General features: G+C 39.1%; 2 protein-coding genes across 2 annotated transcripts; both read left to right on the plus strand.

Moving 5' to 3' along the window:
- Nucleotides 1-3,337: 3,337 nt before the first annotated feature.
- On the plus strand, nucleotides 3,338-13,904 carry LOC146385244 (von Willebrand factor A domain-containing protein 7-like). Its single transcript, XM_084930865.1, has 18 exons — nucleotides 3,338-3,913; nucleotides 4,361-4,583; nucleotides 5,096-5,303; nucleotides 5,801-5,886; nucleotides 6,002-6,095; nucleotides 6,216-6,344; nucleotides 6,445-6,631; nucleotides 8,460-8,629; nucleotides 8,824-8,936; nucleotides 9,189-9,305; nucleotides 9,674-9,877; nucleotides 9,962-10,097; nucleotides 10,403-10,555; nucleotides 10,686-10,778; nucleotides 11,081-11,190; nucleotides 11,668-11,832; nucleotides 12,099-12,422; nucleotides 13,043-13,904. The coding sequence occupies exons 2-18, from the start codon at nucleotides 4,389-4,391 to the stop codon at nucleotides 13,484-13,486; spliced, it is 2,928 nt and encodes a 975-aa protein (XP_084786991.1). The 5' UTR covers nucleotides 3,338-3,913; nucleotides 4,361-4,388; the 3' UTR covers nucleotides 13,487-13,904.
- Nucleotides 13,905-21,422: 7,518 nt separating this feature from the next.
- Nucleotides 21,423-23,565, plus strand: LOC146385245 (uncharacterized). Its single transcript, XM_084929927.1, has 3 exons — nucleotides 21,423-22,198; nucleotides 22,448-22,771; nucleotides 23,425-23,565. The coding sequence occupies exons 1-3, from the start codon at nucleotides 22,004-22,006 to the stop codon at nucleotides 23,563-23,565; spliced, it is 660 nt and encodes a 219-aa protein (XP_084786053.1). The 5' UTR covers nucleotides 21,423-22,003.
- Nucleotides 23,566-23,840: the final 275 nt, after the last annotated feature.

Consider the following 23,840-nt stretch of genomic DNA (forward strand, 5'->3'; position numbering starts at 1 on the left):
AAATAATCAACAGAAGGGAAGCTCATGAATGCCTTTGTGCGGGTTAGCAGGTCTTTTGTTTATTATTGAACTAGTGAGACTGTGAAAGCTTCCATCATGTCAACTGTTGTGACACACCCATTTGAAGTGCTGATAAATGTATTTGTCTTGAAAGTGGACAGTGGTATTACTATGTGTTTGTGTGGGGCAAGAGCCGTGTGGTCATTAGCATAAAATCTCTGCACAATGTAGCTCACTGTCTTTTAGTATTTGGGAAGTATTTTATGTCTCTTTGTCTTTCTGTTTTTTCCCCTCTGCTTAAGAACCTTTTATACCTCTATTCATAACAGGTTTTAACTCTCACACAGTATTCTTTGTTTTGTTTTGGGGTTTTTTTTTTTTATTAGGTTTTATGGTCCAAAGTAAAGAACATGTTGTCTAAAACTTGCATTTAAAGTTAACATTCTGCACATTCTGCTGTTAGTGTGTGGTTTAATACAACCTCAGAAAGTTAACAGTAAGTGTAAAGAAACTGTTAGGACTAAATCCCATCTTACATTCGGATTCAGACAGTGTCTACTTCTTAACTGATATTTTCTAATAACTTTAGGTAATATCAGTTATTGTTTTATGTGAATTAGATTAAACTAAAAGTTAATTTAAAATCTTCTCTGACTGACAACAACATAAAAATGAACTTGTCCATGAGGGGAAATTGCCCCAAAAAAAGAAAGAAAGAAAAGAAAAGAGAATCATAAAACCATGTGTTTTTTTTTCCTTTCAAAGAAGAATATAATTCTAGTTCTAACAGGAACAGAGGACATCACCAAATGTTGATGTCGATCTAAAAGTCATTGAAAAAATGCACTGAATGAAAGCTGATGTAAAATCATAGCTAAAAGGCTGCACTTCAATGCTGATTGTTTGGTTTAAAAGACACTGTGGCAGTGTGCAGAAATATGACTATAACAAACATGCCTGTCCAGCTGAAAAATGTTACTCTGTAAATTGTCACAATTATTCACACGTTGCTCTTTTTGTGATTTTCTATTGATAAAGTTCTAGAGCATTCTTTGAGTATTAGGCCCTTCTGTCAGACCAGAGAAGTAAAAACAGGTCAGCCAGTACACTATACTGTTGCAAATAAAGAGAGATTATCTTGGCTATCTCGTTTTAGTTTGTACTCAATGATTTAGACCACAGTTAATACATGAAACAAAGATTCAAGACAAAATATGACATTGTGCAAGACTGTGAGGCTGAAATTGCACAGTGCAGATAAAATTCTTACTGAAAACCTGTCTGAAGGGTTCTTGTGCAATTATTTGTAAATGACTAAAAGTTGAAATTCCAAGTACATCAGGTTACAGTTTATTCACTTAGAGATTCATCATAGTTTCGTTGTGCATGTGCAATGAAAATCAAGGGCTATTTTATTCTATTCTGTATCTGATCAACACAAAGCTTAGACTTCATTACCATCACAAAACAGCCGCACCATCACAGATGTAGCCACGCCAAAAAGAAAAACAGGGACAAGAGGAGAAAAAAAAGAACTCTACTCGAACTGTGCTCCTAACTTGGAAACCAGCTTGAGGTCAGTAAAAAAAAAACCCACCTCAGCACAAAAAAAGCACACGAATATTCACATTTACACCATGTAAAGCACGTGACATGCATCGGAGGCATTTGGGGTGGGTGAGTGCGTATCTGTTTCAGTGTACATGCATGTGTATGTGTGTTCTATGTTCAGCATGAGAGTGTCCTTTCACCCAGTTAAGTGAAAGTTAACAGTACCCATCGTACCCTTGAAGGATTTTTTTTTTTTAGTGATAGATGACAGCAGAGTATGATTAAAACAAAATGCAAAGGTCAGTTTCATATTCTGTGTGTCACAGACTGTGGAATAAAGTGTCACGACCGCGGTGGCAGACGTGTGGAATTGGAGATAGGACCCAAAATGCGGCAGCTCGGGTGCAGATGAGTATTTATTTAACAAAAGAAAATACAAACAGCAATGGCGTGGGTGAAGGTGAAGCAGGAAAACCTAAACTGGGTAAAACTAACAAAACAAACCAGAAACGAAGATGCAGGGAGGTCCGGGGAAATACATACGGAGAGACGCAGGGAGACCGAGGGGAAACAACACAGGATGACGGAGGGGAATAACGCAGACGAACCAGCAACGACTAAGACAGAAGACAAGACTTAAAAACACTCAGAGAATACAGGGAGATCACACACAGGTGGGGGACACAGCTGGGGGTGATTAACGTGACGAGACCAGGGAGGCAAACTGAAAACACTCACATAAGACGCAGACCTTCAAAAATAAAACAGGAAACGCATACACCCAATGACACAACGCAAAAACTTCACACAGACTGGGGAACACATAGGAACATGAAAACAAAACCCAAAATAATAATAACTACTAAAACCATAAACACGGAGTCACAAACTCCGGATCATGACATAAAGCTTCATAGTAGTAGTCTGTACTTTCCCCATTGTCTGTGTTCAGAAATTTCATTTCATTTCATTTATCTATTTATTTCACACTTGGTACAACAATTCAAACAAACCAACCACACTTTCTATCAAAAAGCACTACAACCATGTGTGAAAAGGAGCAGGAAGAAGAAAATATTCTTATTAAACCCTGCCCCCTATCTACAATCCAATTTATATTACAAGTGGGCACCAAAAATCAGGGAACAAACTAACATTAACATTTATCTCCGGTCCTAACCCAAACCAAACAACAAATTTACAATCAGAATATACCACTCCACGTAGTAACAAGGTAACAATGAAATGAGAGTTACAGTGAACCAGATTGAAATTTCAAGTATTATTTGTAATGTTTTTATTTTATTCATATAAAAGCTGCTAAAGAACAAAGAAATGCAGTGAACTTTTACACTAAACTGAATAAAGGAAGAGGACTTACTTCTGCAGGAGCGTATTCACATGCTTATTGTTGTCATATTTATTTGGATAAATTTATTTACTATGATTAAAGGCACAGCTTTCTTCTTAGCACGGCAGGCAGCTGCTTTGCTGCTTTGTCACCAGCAGGTCGGAGGCCTCATCAATGACCATGATGTGTTATTTTATTATGTCATATAATCTTATTTGCCCTCTTATTATCAAATATTAACATTCACATCCTTTTGTGAGCCAGCACTCATAAGTCCTCGGCTAGAAGCATTATAAAATTTCCAGCATAAATAAATAAAGAAGTGACTTCTACAGCTTGGCCGTCTGTAAGAAAAGCTCATTAAATTAATCAAATGAGACAGATTACATCCATAAATGAATACTCAGAATGTCAAATATCTGAGTCTATATAAGTGCCTTTTAACCTCTGCAGTATCTTAATTATATCTCAGGTGATTTGATGACATATCTTTTAATTGGATAATCACAAACATTTGAGCATTACCGTTTCTGTTTAACCTACTTTACACTTTTAATCGAGACTACATTCAACTCCATACTCAAACAACTTATACGCTGGAATATTCCTTTAACTGAAATTAGTATTCATAGATTCATGGGATTCTTAGATTCCTTATCTAGGTTTTAGATAAGTGACAGATTAGCAACCAGTACAATATGTGTCATTTTGTTACACATTTACTCATACTCTTGATGTCACACTAAGATGCACAGATAAAACAAAAGCAGTTTGTGTGGGTGTTCTTTGGAATTCATCAGCTTAAGGGAGGCACAACTATAAGAGGAAGGATTCAGAGCACACACACACACACCCAAAGCACACTCAGATGCAGCCTAGAATTGAAACAGAAAACACACATCTGACTATAGACTATAATCTACTTGAGTAAACAAAGTCTCACACTGAAGAAGTGCTAAAGACTGAATCCTACAAAACTACCTAAGAACGACCTAAGAACGGTTCACACAGGTAAGATGGACAGTGAAACCTTTCTATAGTGTATCATAGAATTATTTTGGCATGTTAAACATATGTTGTACCATCTGTTTTTTTTCCTAGTATCCCATTTGTTTTTTCTATATTATTTTCAATATTAATGAATGGAAGTAAATGACCAACGCATTTGTATCAATCGTTTTTACATCTAAGTAAAATGTGAGGTCCAGTATAAAATTATCATATGATGTAGTGCTGATGTTAATAGCGTTAATCTGTTTAATAAAATATCAAACATGATTATTTCCGCTTACTTTCAATGTGTAATAGTTGCACTGCTTTACATTAACTGCAAAGGCAGTCTCTGTGCTTGATCCTTTTTGTCCCAAAAGGTTGATTCTGTTCAAATTGTCATGACCATTGATGAGAATGGTGTAAACATTCATGGGGAGTTTCCATCAGGATTTCTTTTTCTTTCAGCATTACCATCCGGCCTACCTGCTCGACTATGACTACCAGGCAGTCAGTGATGCTTCTGGTGGTGCTGGTCCTCTCTCTCCCAGGTCTTATTCATAGCTTTAAACCACTCTTCAACTCAAATTCATTCACCCACCGTGAAATCACACGAATAGCAGTCCTTCGAAAGACAGCAGAGGTCTGCCGAGATATCGCTGCTTCTAAAGGACTGGACTTCAATCTGATTGTGAGTTAGACTTACAAAGAAACACAGCAAGAACAGTGATACATCTGTGCTTCGCTTAGTGTTTAACACTAACGAAAGAATATATGTTATTCTCATTCTAATGTTGTTGAGTGGAGAAATATATCAGTCAGCCACAACATGAATTATATTTTTCTTCGTACAGTTCAGTGTTGTGCTATAAAACCTCGTGTCCTACTATTCATGTTGGTGTCACTTTGATACATCCATCTGCATACATAATGACAAAGATTCTGTTGGATTGTGCTCAAGCAAGCCCAGTCAACAGAGGCCACACTGCTGCCAGTGGTCTCTTATCAAAATTAGTGGTGTCACCAGTGGGACCTGCACTTTATTACTATGTACTATGTTACACACAAACTACTTAGCTGGTCATAATTGCTGATGATGAGATAAGACTACTCTTACCTTTAGTGCAATATTTAGTACCAATTTTGGTTAACATGCGAATAACATATTTAAGGAGCTGTAATATACAAATTTATTGTCTCCAGATTGATAACAACTTGTCAGCTGGCAAGGTGCAAAGGGCCTGTTCATCTATGGATACCTTCACATCTTTCGTTTCCACCATCAAGTTTGAAACTGCCATTGCTTCTATGTACCTCAGCAATGCAGCGGTGGATGGATTTTTTTTCCTGAGTGCAGCACGCCATTTTGACAATGAGACCTTCCAGGAAGGACGGGATATCATCACTGAAGGTACCTCAAAGCTTGTCAATAATAGTTTAATAATGAAAATAATAATGTTATACTATGTATAACTAACTCATGTGAATACAGATCTATAGAATTCAACAGCCTAATGAAGAAAAGTGTTTAGAATTAGGGTTTGGTAAATAACAGAAAATCAAAAAACAAAAACTGAAATCTAGAAAGAATTTTTGTAACATTTCTCATTTCAACTAGGTTTGTAGCAATTCCCACAAAAGTCTTACATACTTGAAAGTTCTATATCTAGGGAAGGAAAGTGATGTTACAGATTACTTCAGTACTCAACAAACAAGACTTGTTTGTCACTTGGAACTGCCAACTTCAAACAGAAATCTTGCAGAATAACATCTTCAACATTCACACACACACACTGTAACACTGCTTTGAGTGGATAAAGACTGGTGATGTAATGCTGTAATTCAGGTTTTGCAGTGCAGGCTACACTATTGCAGCTTGTGTCTAATCTGTTGTATTTTAATAATAAGGTGCATCTGTGGTGAAGGCGCATGCTAAGATAGAAAACTATTTCAGAGGGAGGTGGTCTCTAGGGCAAATCTGTCACACTCTACAGGTACCGATACTTAATTTACTGCTAATTTGTTAAGACTGCTAGATGACAGCATTGTGTAATTAAAACAAAATGCAAAAGTGATATTCTAAATTTGTTTCATTTTCTGTATATGAAGGACTTTTACAGCCACAGTAACTGGATGGAGCTGGGAAATAAAGCTCCATACAGTGCTCTGATCAGACCTGACCAACCTCTTAAGAACTTGGCAGGTAGGAGTTGAGAATTCCAGTTTAAATATGATCTAGATTAAATTTGTAGTAGTATTTGTAATGTTTACTTTCAAAATATAAATCAATATTTATTTTCTTTGTTATTTGATATTTCTGCAGGACAAAATACTCCAACTTGCAGAAGTTGCGTAGGAGAGAACTGTACTAACAACATTCTGCCTGATGTGCTGAACCAGGGACTTCTGACTTCAGGCTACTTTAACCTAATCTCCTCATCAAAACCTACAGGTAACTTGAAGAAATCATCTCTTTTGATATGTTATGATAAAGTATTTGTATGTTTTCAATATCTCTTGACAAAATGATAAAATGTTATCCCTGTTCAAAGGTAAATGCAGTCACGGTGGATCTGCTGATCGCACAAGCAGGAGGGATCCAGTGGGCGGGATCAATAAGGATACACTTAATTCCAGTCATGGCTTCCGTCACAATGAAGCAGCTAATCTGGCTATTCGTGCCACCATGGAGCTTCTGGAGGACATCAGATTAGCAGCTGGAGACACAAACTTCACGAGGTAAAGCTAGCTCTCAAGTGTCACACAAGAGGAAACAAATGTGGGGAAAATGGAGCTGAAGCACATGATAAAAATAAACACTTAAACATTCCTGCGCCTCTTGCTTTTTATTGAATTGATCATCATTTTTAGATTAGATTTAGATGAGGGGGATTTAAAAAAAATTGGTTTGTCTGAGGTATTTCTGTGCATGGAGCTATATTTTTCTGCATCTCAAATACAGACGTTGTAGACTGCCACCGTTTCTGTCCAGTTTCTAGTGGCCTCTTTATTAGCTTCAATCTTAGCTGACAGAGAAGTGTCAGACGCTGTGGTCTTCTGTTGCTGTAGATAGCCTACTTCAAGGTTGGAGGTGTTGTGCATTCAGAGATGGTCTGAGTGGGTGGTTATTTCTTTCTTATTCACCTAAAGCACTCTGGCCACTGGTCTCTTGTAACCTCTGACATCAACAAGACATTTTCACCCAGAGAACTGCAGCTCACTGGATATTACTGTCTCCGTAAACACTGGAGATGGTTATGTGGCAAAATCAAAGTCGATCAGCAGTTTTCTCTGCAGCACTCAGACCAACTTGTCTGGCAGCAACAACTAAGCCACGTTCTAAGTCACTTAAATCTTCCTCTCCTTTTCTGATGCTCGGTTAAAACTTCAGATTATCTTGGACATGTTCACATGCCTAAATACATGGGGTTCATGCAATGTGACCTGATAGTTAGATAGTTGTGTTAACAAGGAGTTAAACAGGTGTTCCTAATAAGTGTATTTTTCCCTGCTAATGAATTAAGCATCAATGAAACCATGGTTTCATTGATGCTTGTGAAAAAAGAAAATGCATAGGCTTTGACAATCATCATACTCTTAAAGACTACTGCTTCATCATGCGTAGCTGCTGTTAGCACCACTCCAGTCTGTGTTCTCATCTCTGCTTTTTGCGGATGATGTGGTTCTGTTGGCTTCATCGGGTGGGGGCCTCCAGCTCGCACTGGAACGGTTCGCAGCTGAGTGTGAAGCAGCGGGAATGAGGATCAGCACCTCCAAATCTGAGGCCATGGTTCTCAGCCGGAAAAGGGTGGAGTGCCCACTCCGGGTCGGGGACGAGTTCCTGCCCCAAGTGGAGGAGTTCAAGTATCTCGGGGTCTTGTTCGCGAGTGATGGGAGAAGGGAGCCAGAGATCGACAGACGGATTGGGGCTGCAGCTGCAGTAATGCGGACGCTGCACCGGTCCGTCATTGTGAAGAGGGAGCTGAGTGTAAAAGCGAAGCTCTCAATTTACCGGTCGATCTACGTCCCTACCCTCACCTATGGCCACGAGCTGTGGGTAGTGACCGAAAGAACGAGATCGCGGATACAAGCGGCAGAAATGAGCTTCCTCCGAAGGGTGGCTGGCCTCTCCCTTAGAGATAGGGTGAGTAGTTCGGCCATCCGGGAGGGGCTCAGAGTAGAGCCGCTGCTGCTCCACATCGAAAGGAGCCAGCTGAGGTGGTTCGGGCATCTGACAAGGATGCCTCCTGGGCGCCTCCTAGGTGAGGTGTTCCAGGCATGTCCCACCAGGAGGAGGCCCCGGGGCAGACCCAGGACACGCTGGAGAGATTATATCTCTCGGCTGGCCTGGGAACGCCTTGGTGTTCCCCCGGATAAGCTGGAGGAGGTGGCTGGGGAGAGGGAGGTCTGGGCCTCTCTGCTTAGGCTGCTGCCCCCGCGACCCCGGCCTCGGATAAAGCAGATGAAGATGGATGGATGGATGGATGAAACCATAGTTTCAAAGAAATCAGATTAATAATACGAAAATATGTAATTAGTTTTTTTTTCCTCATGTTTGTTTCTACAGACTGATGGGCCTCTCCCAGTCTCCTGTGTTGTGTTTTGTCATAGACACAACAGGAAGTATGAGTGATGACATTGATGAAGCAAAGAGGGTTTCTTTTGAGATCATTGACAGAAAAAGGGGAACAGGAGAGGAACCCTCTGGTTATATATTGGTACCTTTCAATGACCCAGGTAGATCATTTACAGGTTGAATTTGTGCTTTGTTATGTAGAAAAGATGTTGTTTGAAAAGAATGTAATAATAATTATTATATTATTATAGACTTAATTCGGGAGTTAATTTTCTGTTTTCCATATGAATGAGAATATAATAGCAGCTGTGTTTGTAGCAAAACATTTTTTTTAATTTTATTCTTCTATGTGCAGATTTTGGACCAATAGTTATGACATCTAATGCAGACATCTTCAAAGGAAAGATCAACAGTTTGACTGCGGATGGAGGAGGAGATACCCCAGAAATGGCCTTGTCTGGATTGCAGGTGTTAACAACACAACAAACTGTTTTCTACTTTAGACAAAAGTTTAAAAACATCATATTTGATTTGGGAGAAAAAAAATGGTATAGAAAAAGTATAGACACAGTATTCTCAGAATGACCTTTTATTATTAAACACGTATAGTTGAGGTGGCCAGAAATGCCACTTTTCACTCAGACTGTATTTTTTTTATTATTATTATTAATTATTAATTGTTGATACTTTGTCCTGTCTTTCATACAAATAATATTGAAGCTTGCACTGACGGCAGCTCCACCCTTCTCTGAGATTTTTCTCTTCACTGATGCTCCAGCTAAAGACGCCCACCTGAAAAACACCATTATTGCTCTTATAGAGAGCACCAAATCTCAGGTAAGAGTGAACTTTGTATCATCCTTGCTCTTAAAAATGTCATTTTTTGCATGTAACATCTGATAATTTGTATAACGTTTGTCTTGAAATGAAGAACATTATCTGAAGTTCGGAGGGACCAAACTTTTTAAACAGGTGCCCCACACACCTGTATGTGCCTTTTTTTCTGTGCTCCAACCTCCTTTCCTTTGCATGTTTTTCATCGTCTGTCAAGGCTGCCAGGCCTGAAAGCTGCTGCCTCTGGCCTAGCTCATTGATTATCATTAATCTTTCATCTTAATTATCAATAAATGTTTTCCATTCACACTTAGGATTGTGGTCCTTGATAGTGAAAAGAACTTTTAAGATTTTTTTCCTCATGCTTGCAGGTTACTTTCATGCTCACAGGCTTTGCAGCAGGTCGACGGCGCCGCAGAACCTCTCAGGGTGTGGCTCCACGTGTAATGAGTCGATCTGCTGTCCAGTTATACCAAGACCTAGCTGAAGCTTCTGGAGGTCAGGCCATTCAGGTCACTAAGTCAGAACTCTCTCTGGCTACCAGTGTTATAGTAGACTCATCAGCCAGCGCTGTGGTAAGACATCAATCAAGAGAATCATATCTGACTGAAGATCACACTGTGTGAGTAAATGTGATGTTTCTCTCCTTTTTCTCTTAGGTGACAGTTTTTCAGGCATCAAGGAATCCTGGAAGGCCTGACAATTTTAATTTTACTGTTGATAGCTCATTACAGAACATAACAGCTTACATCACAGGAGACTCACCTCTCACCTTCAGCCTCACCAGCTCCACAGGTTTTGTCATCATAAATGTCTGTTTACCCTGTAGCAAATATGATAGAAATTTAAACTCATGTATGCAAATTGAATGCATATAGTATAGTATTATACTATATTGAATATATATAGTATATATATGTATTATTTATTTATTTTTAATTTAATGAGAAGGTTCACAAAAAACACATTTTCTGCCGAGTATTTCATGGTTCAGGCTTTTAATTCTAAGGCTCTATTTGATGCATTTGTTTTATTAAACTTTTACTTCTTACACAGTCATGTTGAAAACACCTTTATAATTGTTTGTCCCTCTCCTCCAGGTGTATCTCAGTCTTCCAGTCAGTCCAGTGGTCCTTTGGCATCTGTCACCAGAGCAGGAAACTTGCGTCGTTTAAGCCTCAACACTGATAATCAAACGGGCCTATGGCAACTCAGTATTAGCTCAAGTAACCCTTACCTAGTAAAGGTTACAGGTCAGTATCATGGAAGCTTATTTTTAGGCTCTGAGTTACATGAAATGTTTTAGAAAAAATTTATTTACAAGGTCTGTTTCTACTACTGAACATACGTATTCCATCCCTTCTGATCTATTTTGTGTATCAGGTCAAAGTTCAGTGGACTTCATTTATAACCTTGTCGAAGAGCATGAGGGAGCCCATGGGGACTTCAGTGTAAAAGAAGGACGTCCTCTCTCAGGTCAGGCTACTTTTATGGTGACTGTTTGTTCATTTTTATAGTTGTAAAGTTCTGTTGTGGTAGACAATTTTCTACATTGTCCAAAGAGTCATCTTTTAATCAACAACAACAATCATCTGTCTTGAAAAAGTTACTCTGTGTCCCAAAGGTTTATGCTACATCATGTTACAGTCAGTACAGTTCAAACTTAACTATTCTGTCCTACAGCTTACCTTTTTTATTTGTGCAGGTTGTGTTTCGCTTTAAGGGCATGTCATACTGATACTCATTTAGTTACCTTTTTTTCTTTACCTGTCTTTCAGGTGGTAATACCAGCTTCTTGATCACTGTGACAGGAAGTGAAACAGTAAAGGTCACAGAAGTCACACTGTTTGACAGCTCAGGTCCAACAGAGGTCAAAGGATCATTGCAGGTGTGAGGCCATCTATCTGACAGATAAGGCTTAGTTGAAGTTGGAGTCATGCATTAATCCCAAGTGTCACCAGCAAATCTACAACACAGTGACTGAAAAAGAAAAAAAACATAGTGTTCATTGGTCCAATAGAAATCACGAGCTGTGAATAAACCTCAGTGAAATGAAAAAGCATTTACTTGAAATGATAATATTACTACATACTACAGAGATATTGTGGGCATTTCAGAGCTTAATTCATATTGTGTGAATTTACAAGGCAGAAGTTTTCATTTTAATTAAATGAAGGCCGCTATTTTTTGCCACACTATTTAATGGCAGCCAATTTTCAAACCTTAAATACATGAATGTCCTGCAACATCCACAAATAGTCCTCGCACTCGCCCTACCCTGCCATAAGGATGTAGTCATATATTGTTTGGTTTGGTTACTGTTAATCCAGTGACAATGCATGTCGCTGCTTTTTCTCTCATGCAGTCATTAGGAAGCAGCGATTTCCTGGTGACATTTAGTGGAATCCCAGCAGGTGAGTTTGTGCTTATCCTGAAAGGAGAGGACAGCAGCTCCACTTCCAGGTCCACTTCAAGCAGCTTCCAGAGACAAGCGTCCACACGGATCAAGACCTCCAGCATCTCTGTCACTGTGAGATCAGTTAATCTGTGCTTTCTGAAGAATCCTTAACCTCACCATAAGTAAACTGAAAGATTTTTACATTGATTTTTTTTTAACTTTATATAATTTGTAATAGCCATCTACGTAAATAAGTCTACAATCATAAACAACAGCCATTCCTACTGTGCTCCTTTCAGTGTGAAGTCATGTCATTATGCATCAACATATTATTATCTACAATCTTTAAAAAAAAAAATAATTCCCCTGCTCCTCTCTCTCTCTCTCTTCTTGTCCAGGCTGAAGCCAATAATACCAACATCGAGCCGGGCACCACTATCTCCATCCCCTTCACAGTCGCCACAACTGCTGATGGAGTTATAACTGACTCTGCAACTGAGACATTTACAGTGCGAGTCAGCAATGACCGCAGTTACACTTCCACTTCACCCAGCAGTATTACTACTGTAGCAGGCAGTGGTGGTAAAGCCACTGGCACCGTGACCCTAACGGCTCCATCCAGTGCTGCATCAGGAACAGACGTGACCCTCACCATTGAGGCAGAAAACTCTGCTGCCACCGACATCAACTATGTAGTTCTCAGGTTTTCTGTGAGTGCTAAGGTGAGTGATAATGGTTAGAATATTTTTCAACATTATTCTTAATTCTGTAATAATTAATGATCACGTACATAATATATCAAAAAGAAATACAGATTTTTGTCATTTTTATTTCAAATTAAAGATAGATAGGTTTTACATGCAATTTGATTTGATGTTGTTGTTTGCAGTTAAAGTAAGGCTTTATGTGCCATACTTCTCTTGTGAATTATTGATGTTAAATTGTTTGTCATGGTTTGCTAGACAAGGACACAAATGTAGACTCACTAGACTGGCTGAACAAACTAAAACACCTTTATGTATAAAAAAAATACAGATGAGAAACACATCACAAAAATGACAAAGGGAGAGCTGAGGATGTTAATGCACAAAGGATAATTAGGTGAATGTGGAACAGGCGGGTAAACAATCAAGAACGAGATAAAGATAAAGTAAAACTAAATGCAAACGCCTGCTAAAATAAGACAAGAATGTAAGAAGAATTACCACAAAGACAGAAACTTTACAAGAACTGACACTGACATGCAAAGATTTGATTATGTTCTTTTCTTTTTATCTTTAATAACTGCTACCACACATTCCCAACCTGTTTCTCCTCATCGTGTTTATTTCTCTGTCTCCAGGTGACAGATGTTAACCGTCCAGTTTGCCAGGTAGTCAACACATCAACCTGTGCCTCCACTTCATTGCTTTGTGCTTCCTCCCAGTGGGAGTTCATTGCCAATTTCACTGATGGCATCAATGGAACTGGCATTGAGAGTGTAACCATTCGCCAAGGGAATGGTACTCTGAATATGAGCACAGTGGTTGAAGCAGGGGGTGAGAATATTACCCTGGTTACCTACACTGCCTCCTGCTGCTCACCGATTGTGGAGCTGACTGCTGTAGATAGTGTAGGAAATGTGGGGACATGTGTGGGACAGGCTAGAGTGCTTACCACACCTCCTCCTACGACACCTACCCCTGCAACTACAACTGCAGTTCAAACAACATCCACCGGAGGGTACACTTTGAACATATCAACCATTCTTTGGCTTAGTGTTGTGTTTTCAGTACTTTTGAAGTAACAGAGACGAAATGCCAATTGTGCTGAATTTTTGAATCTGTGACATATGGGTCAAGTGACCTAACCTTGACTGCTGACCTGAGCTGGCTATGAAGCAAAACACTGATAAAAAAAAAATACATATACTAAGACCTGCAATTATCGGCACATCGGCATTGACTTTGAGAAATCTTCTTTAGGACCTAAAGATTTGGCACATATTTAGAATTTTTTTTAAATGTTTTATTTTACAATATTGTATTTTACAATACTTCATTAAGAATATAAGACATTAGGCAATGTCTGTAATTTTAACAGAATACAATGTTGCACTCAAAATTACAATAAATTGCAGTTTTTATGTTGCAGTGTTGTGATTTATATGCAACAACCTTTGTCTTGCTAGCTAATTTCACTGTGCAAGCAACTGTACAATAACAATAAAAGTCCTAAGTTCTACAAATAAACACTACCAATCAGATATTTGGTATAACTTCTACATTCCATTGTTTTCCGTGAAAACATATGAAATTACGATGAATAGGAAATGTAATGAACTGGGCATGCTGAGTCAGAGTTAGTAGTAGTTGGTAATGATTTAAATCCAAATAACAAATGTGTTCACCAAATTTTGCTGTCATTTAAAAAAAAAAAAAAGTTTTGCAGTGATTACAGCCTGGGAGACCTTTTTAAGGTCATTTGATGAGATTTCACTCTATGCTTCCTGGAGCATTTCCAGAAGCTGGATTGGCTTGATGAGTCTTTCCCCATACCATATGATCAAGTTGCTTCCAAAACAGCTCAACAGGCACAACTATGAAAGGAAAGAAAGAGGGCACAAATACAATATACAGGGTGGGCCATTTATATGGATACACTGTAATAACATGGGAATGGTTGGTGATATTAAAGTCCTGTTTGTGGCACATTAGTATATGTGAGGGGGCAAACTCCTCAAGATGGGTGGTGACCATGGTGGCCATTTAGAAGTCAGCCATCTTGGATACAACTTTTGTTTTTTCAATAGGAAGAGGGCCATGTGACACATCAAACTGATTGGTAATGTCACAAGAAAAACAATGGTGTGCTTGGTTTCAACATAACTTTATTCTTTCATGAGTTATTTAAGAGTTTCTGACCACTTATAAAATGTGTTCAATGTGCTGCCCATTGTGTTGGATTCTCCCACTCTTCACACACTGATAGCAACAGCGCAAGAGAAATGCCAGCACAGGCATCCAGTATCCGTAGTTTCAGGTGCTGCACATCTCGTATCTTAATTAATTAATGATTCTAAATTGCCCATAGTTGTGTTAGACCTCTGAACTTTTTTCTCTTTTTTTTCAGCATTACAATCCTGCCCTCCTGCTTTATGACCATGACTGCCAGACAGGTAATGATGCTTCTGGTGGTGCTGGTCCTTTTCCTGCCGTGTCTCGTTCGTAGCTTTAAACCACTCTTCTACTCAAATTCTTTCACCCACCGTGACATCACGCGAATAGCTGTCCTTCGAAAGACAGCAGAGGTCTGCCGAGATATCGCTGCTTCTAAAGGACTGGACTTCTGTCTTACTGTGATTTGGAAAGACTCTTAAAAACAAACACGAATACATGGAGTAATACATACAAATACATTTTTCTAAAATCACTGACTTCACCAAACAAGTTTCCAAATTTCCCAGATCCTAATCCATTTAAAAGTTCCTGAGATGTGCCCAAGCAATCAATATAGGCCCAGTTGCTGTCAATAATTTGGTGTCATTACAAGACACAGAATTCAAGTAAGTCCAGTAAGTCAGAGCTGTTTTGTGTAATAAAGTCAGCAATGCCATGGCTGATTTGTATAAACATGCTGGAAAATTATAAAGTATTGCTTCACTTATAGATTAAGTAAGTAATGTACAAATATTTACATCCTAAACAATTACTTTACATCAAAGTGCCATGTTTAAGATGTTCTAATATACAAATCCCTTTCTGAAGATTGATAACAGCTTGACTGCTGCCAAGGTGAAAAAGGCCTGTTCATGTACAGACACATCTACCATCCACTTTGAAACATCGATTGCTACCATGTACCTCAACAACGGACTAGTGGACCAGGGTTTTTCGCTGAGTGCAGGACGCCATTTTGACGATGAGGCCTTCCAGGGAGGACGGGACATCATTACAGCAGGTACATCAAAATTTGACAATATAGGCCAGAAAACAATCAACATAATTGTTTTATAGACAATGTGTTTTGGCATTACTGATGTAGGCACAGCTAGGCAGATAGATAACTCTTCAACACGTGACATTATTAATACACTCCCTTCAAAATACAGAAAGAGTCAAACGGAACGAAATCAGCAAAGATTTTTTTCACTCTCACTTACATCTGTTGCCATATTATCAATGATTATCAATGAAAACATATACAATGTAAAATAAGACATGGGTAAATAAACCTCCCAGGCACAAGAGATGAGACGCTGCCAAAAAATAAAGGAACTGAATCAGGAACTGAAGCAGAAGGCACGGACAAACACACAAGACTGAAAACACAACAGGGCACGCACAAAAGTGAAAAATTAAATATTAAACAATCTAGGAATCAATCCGAGGCTCATTAACAGAGAGAACCTAATAAGCCAGAAAACAAAAAACATATGGTCAACAACCCAGGACCATAAAGTAACAGGATGGACAATAACAGGGAGGATGTTTTATTTGTAAGTTTTATGATATTAAGTCATTATACAAGTCATTATTACTCATGTAATGCATAAAAGGCTACCGAATGATGACAACAAAAATTATTTTTGACATGTTTATAAAAGAAATTATTAAAAATACAAAAATATCTGTTTATACTGTAAATAAGGGTATCAGGGTAGACATGTTATGCTTTTACGCATACAGTATATGAATCATTCTGAAACGTGGCAAAAAGAAAAGATTGATGAAAGAGAGATATTTACTCTGGTTCTTGAGGATTATCTCCTTCCAAAAAGTGTATCAATGGAAAAAAATAACACTTGGTGCAGATTATAAGTAAGGCTATGCAGCAGATTTTTTTTCTTCTGATTTTTCTAACTTTTTGTATTGATAACTGAATTTGAACAGATAATTGGGCACATGGGATTTTAGGCCTCTCATGCTAATTTTTGGATATATATAATTTTTTCTATGATAGAGGAGGGCTAATAGTATAAGACACGCTTTTAGACACACATAGTGGCCCATGTTTATACAAAATACACTCAAATGGCACCCAACTACAGGAATGACCCAGCCACATGAGTGAGTTACTTCCTGCTTCTGGCTCTGATTAGTTGTTGCAAAAACAAAATGAATCAAAAAACCCTCTAGCACCACCTGCTGGTCAGATTTAATGTCTGCACACTATGCACAGCTAGTTAGTTGGAATACCGACAAAATATTCTACTGTCAAATGTAAAAATGTTTGGAAAATGAAAACAAGATTTTCGCAAATAACAGATGTTAAATTTGCAGATATAAAATTAAGTTAGATGGTAATTCAATATTCAACAAACCATAAAAACTGAAAAAAAAATGATTTTGTTGTTGTAAATGTAGGAAATGAAGTAAATGCACAATATAAGATGTGATATATAAGATATAATGGACAGCCTTATCCTCATACTGAAATTAAAGTTTTGCATTGCAAGCCAAATGATTGCAGCTTATACCTAATAATCTGTTGTATTTTGATAAGGCCCACGCTAAGAAAATCCATGCAGGCACAGGTGGTACTTTATTTTGGTGGGCACACCATGCAAAGGACCAGCATCTAGCTGCATTTCAAGACTGCTAAACTGAATGCAAAGTATTTCCATGCAAAATGAAATATCCAATAGAGCATAGTCAACAGCAACACTGAACAGACATCAAAAGACCCCTGGCATTTCTATGCAGCTAGAGGAGAACTTGCCCTCTCTCTTCCAGATGTCATCCACTGACTTGGGAAAGGTTTCCTTGTTTTGAGCCAAGTTCTTCTACCGCTGCAGTGCTATCTTGCAAAAGAAAAAATACAAAAAAAAATACAAAAAAAGAACTGCAGGTATACCACGACTTTCTGCAACTCAAACAAAAATAAGCGCCATTTATTGCAAAACAAAAGACCCAGTAATACATTTCTTATGAAAACACTAGATAAACATTATACTAAAATAGAAAGCTCCAAGTGTCGCGAAATCAATCAATGTAGAGCAGTGAAACAAACCACGAAGGCCCAGACGAGTGCAATCAAACGATGAGTTTATTAACACACAGGAGAGGAAACATCAGCATATGTCTTCTGCCAAAAATACATCTTGAGTACACTTTTAAAGCTTTGGGGTACACGCCCCCCCATGGCGTCAGATACGGATCAAAGACGTCTCTGGGTCTCTGAGGGCTGATCCTTGACTCTGGTCACCTGTTACCAAGTAGACTAAAACGCAGCAGGTTGCTGAATACACTCAGGCCTTTAATCAGGCCTGTTTCTAGATTATATATGGTGTATATGTATTATAAGCGTGTACGCGGCCTTCTATGTTCTAAGTCTTTTACACAATAGATTGTGAAGTCATAGCGCTTCACAAAGCTTGAAACCTTCAACAAACTGAGACTGAACATCAACTCTGAATGAGCACAATCATGCAATGTGTATAAAATACTTCTGGCTGTACCTGTAATAAAAGGTTAACATGGTGGGATTAGCTTTAATAAACATCTTTAATACAATATCAAATGCTATAAGAAATAAATGATAAAACTGCAGATTATATATGAGCAATAAAATTTCTGTATTTCCACACAAGTCACACTGACTGATCCATTTGGGAGCTGTAAGAGCTGGTTCTTCTAAGGAGTCAGACCAAAATAACACCAATCACCACTGGACACGCAAACACATATACTGTACACACTCTTGTGTCTGCACCGCCTGTGTCATAAGTAGCTGAGATAATTGATGAGCCTTGCAGCCTCTAGGCTACTACGCATTCAAGAAAATTCAGTAAATCATATTGTTGCAGGTGTAAGAGTATCTCTGCTTTAACTAAGTGGCAATTCTGAACACACAAAAAAATAATAACACAACAACCAAATTAATTTGCATCCCAGTATGTTACAGTAGTTTCTCCCCATTTAACCCCATCAATAATGACAATATGTAATTTGCTTTTTCTCATGTTTGTTTCTACAGACTGATGGGCCTCTCCCAGTCTCCTGTGTTGTGTTTTGTCATGGACACAACAGGAAGTATGAGTGATGACATTGATGAAGCAAAGAGGGTTTCTTTTGAGATCATTGACAGAAAAAGGGGAACAGGACAGGAACCCTCTGTTATATATTGGTACCTTTCAATGACCCAGGTAGTTTGTTCTACTTTACATATACTACATCGGAAAACATATTATTGTTTGTTTGAAAAGCATTTTATGACTTTGTGCTGCTTCTGACTAAATTTGTGAGTTTTTTAAAAGTATATTAAACTTTATTTAACTTAATTTTTACTTAAGTAAGAATATAATAAAGTAAATACTTGTTATACTGTTATAATGTTATGTATTTTATATGCAGATTTTGGACCTCTGGTTACGACAGCGAATGCAGTCGTCTTCAAAGATCATATCAACAGTCTGTTTCCACATGGAGGAGGAGATACCCCAGAAATGGCCTTGTCTGGACTACAGGTGTTAACAGTAAAACATACTGTTTTCTACTATTAAAGAAAATAAATCTCATATTCAACTTGGAGTGAAAATTACTTTTAAAAATATAAATGTCCTATATCCTTAGGACATTTGTGCCATTCAGGCTTTTTTTTGTTGTTGTTTTTTTTTAATTCTCATGCCATTTTGGCTGTGCTGAATGAATATACCTCATATTTGTCAGAGGATATTCATTTTCTTGTCATCTTAAATTAACTGAACTCCTTCAATTAATGTAAAATGGCTATGCTACGCAAAAACTGACATTTGCTCCTAAGGCCATTGAAAATTATTGAAAATAACAATTTTAATCTCACATTTATCTTAGCATCAACTAACGCCTTCCTTTATTTTAATCTTTAAGCAAGTGACAGTGGGAAGGAAAAATTCCCTTTTAACAGGAAGAAACCTCTGGCAGACTGCTCTGATCAGTTGCGGTGAAAGCGAGAAGACACGACAAAAGACATACTGTGCAAGAGAGTTAATAAGAAGCAGGAAATTAGAAGATATCCAGTTCTTTATATCTTAAAAAAAATCTTGTAGTTTAACAAGACCTGGTGGGTGATGGGCTCCGCCAGGGCTGCCCTTTGTCACCGATTCTGTTGGTAATTTTAATGGACAGAATTTCTAGGCGTAGCCAAGTGGCGGAAGGCTTTCACTTTGGTGGTTTCAGAATCTCATCTCTGCTTTTCGCGGATGATGTGGCTTTGTTGGCTTCATCAGGTGATGCCCTCCAGTTTGCTTTGGAACGGTTCGCAGCTGAGTGTGAAGCGGTGGGAATGAGAATCAGCACCTCCAAATCTGAGGCCATGGTCCTCAGCCGGAAAAGAGTGGAGTGCCCACTCTGGGTCAGGGACGAGTTCCTGCCCCAAGTGGAGGAGTTTAAGTAGCTTTAAGTAACCATGTCCCACCGGGAGGAGGCCCTGGGACAGACCCAGGACACGCTGGAGAGATTATATCTTCCACTTCCCCTGCCGGTGGCAGACACCCGCAGACATCGGTGCGTTGGTGGTTCTTTGTGTCTGGGGATGGGCGTCCGGGTACCCACCGGCTCACTCCTTGGTGGCTGCTTGTCAGGGCCTGGAGCCTGGGGCTCGCTCGGGCCACTTCGGGGGTGGGGTGCCCTCAGCTTCTCGGCCTGGGGCTCGGTCACTCTGGCACAGCTGGCTGCCGGTGGAGCTCACGGGCACATCACTGCAACCCCCCCGGCTTATGCTCCGCGGCTGCTGAGTGAACCCTCATCTGGGACTCTCCTCAGCTCTTTCTGGGATAGTGGCGCAGCTGCCCCTCTGTTGGTCTTCCTTGGTCTCTTGTGTTCTGAGGGCCTCTGGATGTCTGAAGCCTTGATCTCCTCCATACCTGCTTCATGCAGGCTCCCCACACCCTCTAACAGATCATTACATGAAGGAACCTTTTAAAAACAAGCGCGTTCATGCTCACAGGTGTACACACGGGTGCTCACACACACAAACTACACCCTTTTTGGCTCCTACCTTAAAGCACACTGTGCGCTGTCGATCTTACGTGCTGCACAATAATGTTTAACATTTAGTATTTACTGTTATATTCCCATAGATCATCGTGATGTTGTTTATTATGTTGCTCTTTTTTTCTTTCTTCTGCTTGTTTTCTCTTTTTTCTTTCTCAACAGGTGATCCAGGTGATTGATATATGTATTTTTTGTCTGCTTATTTTGTTGTTTTTTGTTTTTTGCCCTTTATCCCCGTCCCTCTTCCCCGCTGTTTTTCTTTCCCTCTTTCTTTCTCCCCTTTCTTTTCCCCAGTCAAGTCTGTCCCGTATTTAACAAGTAAAAATAAAATAAAATAAACAATAAAAGGTGAATCAAATAGACCATTACGGCAAGGCTGGGATGGTCCATTTGGTAAAGTAAATCCGTTGGGCATCTTTCTTCGCCTTTAGACAATAATTCTGATGGCAAAAGAGCCAAACGGGACAGGCAAAAAAAAAGAAAAAAGGAGAGATTATATCTTTCGGCTGGCCTGGGAACGCCTTGGTGGTCCCCCGGACAAGCTGGAGGAGGTGGCTGGGAAGCTCTGGGCTTGGGCTGCTGCCCCCGTGACCCGGCCTCGGATAAGCGGAAGAAGATGGATGGATGGAAAGCTTAATAAATTGGTGTCTGTGTCAAATTGGTATCATAAATAGATAAAGCTGGGTATCATCTTCATAGCAATGAAAATATATTCTATTCCTTCTAATGATACTGCCTGAGGGAAGCATGTATAATGTAAACAGCATTGGTCCTAGCACCAAACCCTGTGGAACTTCATAATTAACCTTAGTGTGTGAAGAAAACTCCCAATTTATATGAACAAACTGGAATCTATTAGATAGATATGATACAAACCACTGCAGCGCAGGACCTTTAATACCTAAAGCATGCTCTAATCACTGTAATCCTGCACTGAGGTTTAGCAGGACAAGCACAGAGATGAGTCCGCTGTCAGAGGCCAAAAGAAGATAATTTTTTAACCTTGTGCTGTGATGAACTGAAACCTGACAGAAACTCTTCAAATAAACAAGTGCTCTGCAGATGATTAGATGTCTGTTTTAAAACTACTCTATCAAGAATTTTCCAGTTAAAAGGAAGGTTGGAGGCGAATCTTACAAACCAAACTTTTCCAGGCTATATGAAGATCTTCTATGACAGGGGCTTTACAATGAAGGTAGACAATTTTTGTCACTCTATTTCATGGCAGCTAATTTTCAAACCTTAAATACATGAATGTCCTGCTGCGATGTCCATAAATAATCTTAGCACCTGCCCTTCCCTGCAGTAAAGATGCTCTTTATTGTTTGGTTACTGTTAATCTGGTAACAATGCATGTTGCTCCTTCTTGTCTCATGCAGTCATTAGGAAGCAGCGATTTCCTGGTGACATTTAGTGGAATTCCAGCAGGTGAGTTTGTGCTTATCCTGAAAGGAGAGGACAGCAGCTCCACTTCCAGGTCCACTTCAAGCAGCTTCCAGAGACAAGCGTCCACACGGATCAAGACCTCCAGCATCTCTGTCACTGTGAGAACAGTTAATGTGTGCTTTCTGAAGAATCTTTAATGTCACCATAAATAAACTGAAAGATTTTTACACTGATTTTTCTTTTCACTTTTTATAATTTTTGTAATAGCCATCTACTCAAATGAGTGTACCAATAACAAACACATTCTCACTGTTGTTTATACACCAAATCATATCAACATATTGTTGTCAACAATGTTAAAAATAATATTTGCATTCCCCTGCTCCTCTCTCTCTCTTTTTGTCCAGGCTGAAGCCAATAATACCAACATCGAGCCGGGCACCACTATCTCCATCCCCTTCACAGTCGCCACAACTGCTGATGGAGTTATAACTGACTCTGCAACTGAGACATTTACAGTGCGAGTCAGCAATGACCGCAGTTACACTTCCACTTCACCCAGCAGTATTACTACTGTAACAGGCAGTGGTGGTAAAGCCACTGGCACCGTGACCCTAACGGCTCCATCCAGTGCTGCATCAGGAACAGACGTGACCCTCACCATTGAGGCAGAAAACTCTGCTGCCACCGACATCAACTATGTAGTTCTCAGGTTTTCTGTGACTGCTAAGGTGAGTGATATTTTAGATCCATTCTCATTTACTTAGCGTTAATAGGGTCCCGAGGGGGGTGGGACTTAGGTGATATTTTTCAATGTAATATTTTTTAACATTATTCTTAATTCTGTAATAATTAATAATCACGTACATAATGCATCAAAAAGAAATACATATTTTGTTACTTTTATTTCAAAAATAAAAATAACAGTGTGTGTCATACTTCTCTTCTGAATTACTGATGTTAAATTGTTTGTTATGGGTTGCTAGACAAGGACCCAAATGCAGACTCATGAGTCTTTCTTATTTATAAGAAAGACACATGAGAAAGATATCACAAAAATGACAAAGGGAGAACTGAGGATATTAATAAGCAACGAATAATTAGGTGAATGTGGAACAGGCGGGTAAACAAACAAGTGCAAACAATCAAGGACGAGCTAAAGGAAGTAAAACTAAATGCAAAAGCCTACTAAAATAAGACAGAAATGTGAGAGCAATTACCATTACCACAAAGACAGAGACTTAACAAGAAATACTTTGCAGGATAAACTGAATCTAAATGACATGCAAAGATTTGATTATGTTCTTTTCTTTTTATCTTTAATAACTGCTACCACACATTCCCAACCTGTTTCTCCTCATCGTGTTTATTTCTCTGTCTCCAGGTGACAGATGTTAACCGTCCAGTTTGCCAGGTAGTCAACACATCAACCTGTGCCTCCACTTCATTGCTTTGTGCTTCCTCCCAGTGGGAGTTCATCGCCATTTCCCTGATGGCATCAATGGAACTGGCATTGAGAGTGTAACCATCCACCAAGGGAATGGTACTCTGAATATGAGCACAGTGGTTGAAGCAGGGGGTGAGAATATTACGCTGGTTACCTACACTGTAGTGATGGGTCAGTCGCGAACGAAATGGCTCTTAGAGCTGGCTCTTTGAAGTTTTTTTTTTTTCTTTCTCTTGCCCTCTCTCTCACTTTTTTTCGCTTCACGCTGCACGTCAGCCTTGTGTTTGCGCTGAGCAGAGATGGGAGGGGTGGTAGTTACACTCGCAACAGCAGTAGCACACGAAAAGAGCAGG

Source organism: Perissodus microlepis, chromosome 6 (genome assembly GCF_051167445.1).
Source record: "Perissodus microlepis isolate ML-2025 ecotype Zambia chromosome 6, ASM5116744v1, whole genome shotgun sequence".
Lineage (NCBI taxonomy): Eukaryota > Metazoa > Chordata > Actinopteri > Cichliformes > Cichlidae > Perissodus > Perissodus microlepis.